This window comes from Tupaia chinensis, unplaced genomic scaffold (genome assembly GCF_000334495.1).
Source record: "Tupaia chinensis unplaced genomic scaffold, TupChi_1.0 Scaffold000671_1, whole genome shotgun sequence".
In the NCBI taxonomy this organism is placed as follows: domain Eukaryota; kingdom Metazoa; phylum Chordata; class Mammalia; order Scandentia; family Tupaiidae; genus Tupaia; species Tupaia belangeri.
The window spans coordinates 4,585,938-4,590,827 of NW_006160193.1; the positions used below are offsets into that span (position 1 = coordinate 4,585,938).

The 4,890-nt window shown below is 59.5% G+C and overlaps 1 protein-coding gene across 1 annotated transcript in view; it reads left to right on the forward strand.

The window, feature by feature from the left end:
- Window positions 1-4,890, forward strand: part of DLK1 (delta like non-canonical Notch ligand 1) — a 9,410-nt gene that overhangs the window by 317 nt on the left and 4,203 nt on the right. The window contains exons 2-4 of the mRNA XM_027776369.1: window positions 1,141-1,204; window positions 1,714-1,844; window positions 4,408-4,549. Coding sequence (XP_027632170.1) covers window positions 1,141-1,204; window positions 1,714-1,844; window positions 4,408-4,549 — 337 coding nt within the window. The remainder of the gene's footprint in view (window positions 1-1,140; window positions 1,205-1,713; window positions 1,845-4,407; window positions 4,550-4,890) is intronic.

The window sequence follows — 4,890 nt, forward strand, 5'->3', positions numbered from 1 at the left end:
GCGCGCGCCTGGTCCCACGCGCCTCAAGGCCAGCCAGTCCCGCCTAACCCTAAGCGCCGCGCTCTCCCGCTTCGCCCTCCCCGCCACCCTCGCATGGCGAGCCTTGAGGTCCGTGGGATCTGCGAAAGCGCGGGGCTCCCAGTCCCTTCCCACCTCGCAGAAGTGGCGCTCGGAGAGAGTCGGTGCGCTGCGCGAGAGGAGATGGACAACGAGGTGATGCTGGGGAGTCGTTTGTAAAAACGCTCTGGCGTGCAACTTTGGGGTGCTCTCGCATGCACATTCGGGAGCAGGTCTGGAGGCGGTAGGGGGGTGACTTTGCCTTAGTAACCCCCGATCCCAACAGAAGCTCAGCCTGAGCCCTTGCGGTGCGGCGGCGCGTTGCTCTAGGTGAGGGGCTGCGACACTTCTCTCTGCAGCGGCCATCTGTCTCTGACAGCGGGAGAGCTGCCCCCTTCCCGCAGTGCTCGGGCCCCCACCGCACAGGGGTCGTGTGTGCCTTAGGGGCGGCCCGGACAGCTGCAGTTACTTGTGTCAGTGCACACAGTAGGTGCCTATTAAAGTGGCGGAACCTCCCAGCCAGTCCTGTCGGGATGTCTGCCCTCTCTACAGATCCTTTGCATCCTCATCCGCTTGGTGTGAAGAGTCAGGGCAGGGGAACCAGAAGGAATTTTACTTGGGTACCTGTTTGAACTGGGATTAACAAAAAGGAAAACATGTATTTAAAAATCAGACCTCTGACTGTGAGCTGCCAGGTGAGCCTGCCTGGGCTCTCCCAGACCTGAGCACCTCAAAATCTGCTCCCTTCTTGAGCTCACTTTGCAAAAGTGAGGGTCTGGCTGCAGCCCAGGGGCCAAAATCTTCGTGTCCACTGTGAGGAGAATTAGGTTCTGCATTTTCTGTGAGGGACGCAGGGTGTCTGTTCTGCTCTGAGGAGCCTGGGATGTGCTATGGTCACCCCGTGGCTGGGAACACAGCAGACTTTCCCCCCGGGGTGGGGGTTGAGCCATGTCGCCCACAGCCGGGAGGGGCCTGCCCTGCGCCAGGCCATGGGGCCAGAAGGCCGGCAGGAGCGTCTGGCAGCCGGCAGCCTTGGTCCAATCCGGGGCCTTTGGGATGACTGTGTACCCTTTCTGCACCCAGGAGCTGAGTGCTTCCCTGCCTGCGCCCCCCACAATGGAGTCTGCGAGGATGGCAATGTTTGCAGGTACCAGAGCAACTCCCCAGGGCAGCTGGTGGAGGCCAGGGCAGAATCCTTGGGAGTCCAGGCTCAGTCGGAAGAAGAGGGGGTGGCTTGGCCATTAGGCTGTGTCAGATGGGTCCAGTACCCCTGGAGGAAACTGGCGAGGGAAGAAAAGGGGAGCAGGAGTGGGGGGGGCAGCCACTGCTAGGAGGGGGGGGGCCAGCCACTGCTCCATCTGCCTTCTCAGAGGTGGGGTGGTGGGAACCCCTTCCCCAGCAAGACCCCTGCAGGCCACTGCGGCAAATCGCAGAGCTCTGCCCTGCAGGCTTCTCAGGACCCCTCGGTGTCTGCCCCCTCACCCCCCGCCCAGGTTACGTTTCCCACTTAGGTGAGTGGAGTTTGCTTCCCGGGGCCCACTGCCTGCCGCTGCGCAGGGATCTCTGGGGGCTCTGGGCTCCACGGAAAGCCCCCACGTAAGCGCCTGCTCCAGTCTCCCCCCTCATGCGCCCCATCTTTCTTCTGCCCCTTGGCAGGTGCCAGCCTGGCTGGCAGGGCCCCCTGTGTGACCAGTGTGTGACCTCTCCTGGCTGCGCTCACGGACTCTGCGAAGAACCCTGGCAGTGCGTCTGCAAGGACGGATGGGACGGGGAGCTCTGCGACATGGGTACTCTCTTCTGCCCCTCCCGCCCTGGGGCCCTGTCCGCACTTCCTGCCTGCCCCACCTCCCTTCCTCCTCCTGCAGCAGCCTCGCCCAGGAACTAGCTTACCTACGAGAGGTGGCCCTGACTGCTCACCTCCATGCTGCCAGCACCCAGAGACATCCAGAGAAAGCACAAGTGGGGGCAGGCAGCTGCCTGTTGAATAAAGAGTCACATAGTGACCACATGGCACAGCCAGCTAGGCAGGTGTGACCCCAGGCCCCAGGCAACCTGTCTGAGTCACTAGCTCAGAGGGGGGAGAGGGCTCAGGGGCTCTCAGAGCTGGGGCTCCTGGAAAACCACAAAAGGACAGCAAGCCAAAGGGGAGGGGGTGACTAGCTGTGTGATGGCAAGGAGGAGCCTCTGAGGAGAGACCCCTAGGACAGGCCTGAGGAGCTGTGACTGGAGAGGCCGGAGCGGGGAAAGAGATAAAGTGCACATCTGTTGATTTCATTCATCTACGTGATCTCTGTCCTCGTTACCCTGAGCATGAGGCCGAGCTGGAGCTGCATTCCAGGCTGCAAGTGTGTGTCTGAGCCCGCTTGCATTTGGCAAAACCTGCCTGAAGGGGCGGGGGGGGGGGGGGGGTCTCTGTCCCTCGGTGCTCAGCCTGAGCAGAGACTCGAGGCACAAGTAGGGAAACGGAGGCTCCGCGAAGCTAAGGGTCTGCTCAGGGCTATTTAAGTAGTGGGGAGAAAAGCCAGTGAAGCCCCTCCCCAGCCCAGAAATGGGTTAGTCTCCCTCTGTGACTGCTACTAACACCCTCGCTTAAGGTCTCACCCTGCAAAAACAGGCAGTGGGCCTCCCTCTGCCCACGGGCTGTCTCTGGCCCTTACCCACGCCGCCCAGGTACCTGCTGCATCACGCTCTGGTCAGCAGCTCTGCTGCCTGTTTGGGAGTCCAGGAGATTCCAGAACAGACACTGTTTGGGATCGGTAGGTTTCAGCCTGTAACCTTGCCCTCTTGGGAATTGAACTCAGGACCCAGAAGCCTCTCTCCTGATGGGCCCTTGGTATGTCCTCTTCCCACCTGGTCGATGGGGTCTCTGAAAATGACTGGGATCCCAGAGAGGAAGTAGCCCTCCAAGTCACTGCTGGCCCTCTTCCTTTCTGCCGGTCCTTGGGCCCGTGGCAGCCGCAGCTGCTGTCCCCACAGAGCCCTTGGGCAGCCTTCTGCAGCAGCTCAGTCCACCCCTGCCTGCGGGTTGGGGCTTGGGAAGCTGATTCTTGGCTTGCAAGGCTCAGGGTTTTGGGGAGAGAAGCAGGGACAGGCTGTGGGTGGTAACCAACTCTTTAGTTTAAATTTAAGATTCCCTGTGACAGGAGAGTCTGGAGCAGAGAATTAGGGGCCCACTGCGGAGGCTCCGTGTGCTCCTGTGTTCCTGGTGCATCTTGTAAAGATAAATTCTCTTTGTGTTTCCATTAGCCAAGCCAGGCCCCCCACAATGCCCTGGGATAGCCCACCTGCCACTGATTGATGGCAATCTCCCCTCTGGGAGGGTGTGGGTCTTTCTGAAAGAGAAAGAAGAAAATCTGCACAAGTGTGGCCTCAGCCCTGGGGGAGCCCCCCACCAGCCTGCCATAACTTGCTACGTCTCTGGCCAGTCCTGGGCTTCAATTTGGCAGAAACTGGCTGGGAAGAGCGCTCCCTGGTATAAATAGGGAAGTGTAGGCAGAGTGGGGAGAGCTGAAGGTGCTGCCCCGGGGCAGCAGCTCAGAGCTAGGACAAGGTGAAGGTCCCTGCCCAACCCCTCTGGAGGGCTGAGGTCTTCAGTGGCAGAGCCCCTCCCGCCCCAGGAACCTTTGTTCAGTTCCTCCCTGGCTCGCCGAGCCTTAATAATGAACTGTGCATGAAGGGAGGCGTTAAGAGGCAGTGGAAATACACCAGTGTTCACAGAAGCCCGCACCGACAGGAGAGTGCTTGATAATTCTAATTTTGCTGCCTTCAGATCAGTCTTTTTATCACCAAGGCCCTTTGCTCAGCACCCTAAAAGCAGGAGGGAGGCCATGGGGGCAGAGTGGTGTTAGAGCATCGCCAGGGCTCCTGATGGCCGACGTCGGTCTTCACATCTCTATCCCCCTCTTTGACGGTGGTTCCTCCCAAGGTCCGGCCGTACCAGTCCCCAAAGTAGTAGGGGCTGCGTCCTGCAGCCACCAAATGTGAGAAGCTGGAAGTGAACCCTTGTTTGAGGCTGGCAGGCCTGAGGCCATCTCAGTGGGGCTCACAGTTCTGGGGAGGCACCTGGAGTCTGAAGTGAAGGTCACAGGCATGTTGCTAGACTTCAGGGGTGACCTGGTGCCAGGACAAGGGTGTAGCTGTCCCGGGTTTATATATTTGGCCACGACTTCCCAACTGTACAGGGACACCTCTTCAGCTTCCCAAGCCTCAGTTTACTCTCCTTGAAGTTTTTTTCAGGGGAGTGTCACTATTCCTTCTCTCTTTGGAGTCCACTTGGCCTCACGCAGGACTTGGGGCTTCTGTCACCCTTGTAACCGGAGAGGGAGTAAGGGGTATTCTCTGCCCCCACAGATGTGCGAGCTTGCACCTCCACCCCCTGCGCCAACAACGGGACCTGCGTGGAGCTGGGTCATGGCAGCTACGAGTGCTCCTGCGCCCCGGGGTACTCGGGCAGGGACTGTCAGAGGAAGGATGGGCCCTGCGTAATCAACGGGTAAATGCTCTTCTCAGCTCCCTGTGCCCTGTTCAATGCGGCTTTTGATTCCTGCTTCTTACCCCCTAAAGACCCTTTCAGCCTGGCCCTGCTGGACCTGTCTGGTGATAAAAGAGGAAGTAAGTGCTCCTCCGGACAGCCCCGCGGGGGGCCGCCCTGGCTCAGGGGCTTTGTTGGGGAGTATGTCATTTCCATAATTTTTTCAAATGATCCTGAAGGCGATTTCACAATGCCCTGGCAGTCCCAGGCCTGGCGGGGTGAGTGACAGCGACATGGCGAACTGGCGTCCGGCTGCATTGTTTTCTAACAGCAACGTGATGATAGGAAATGAGAGTTCAGCA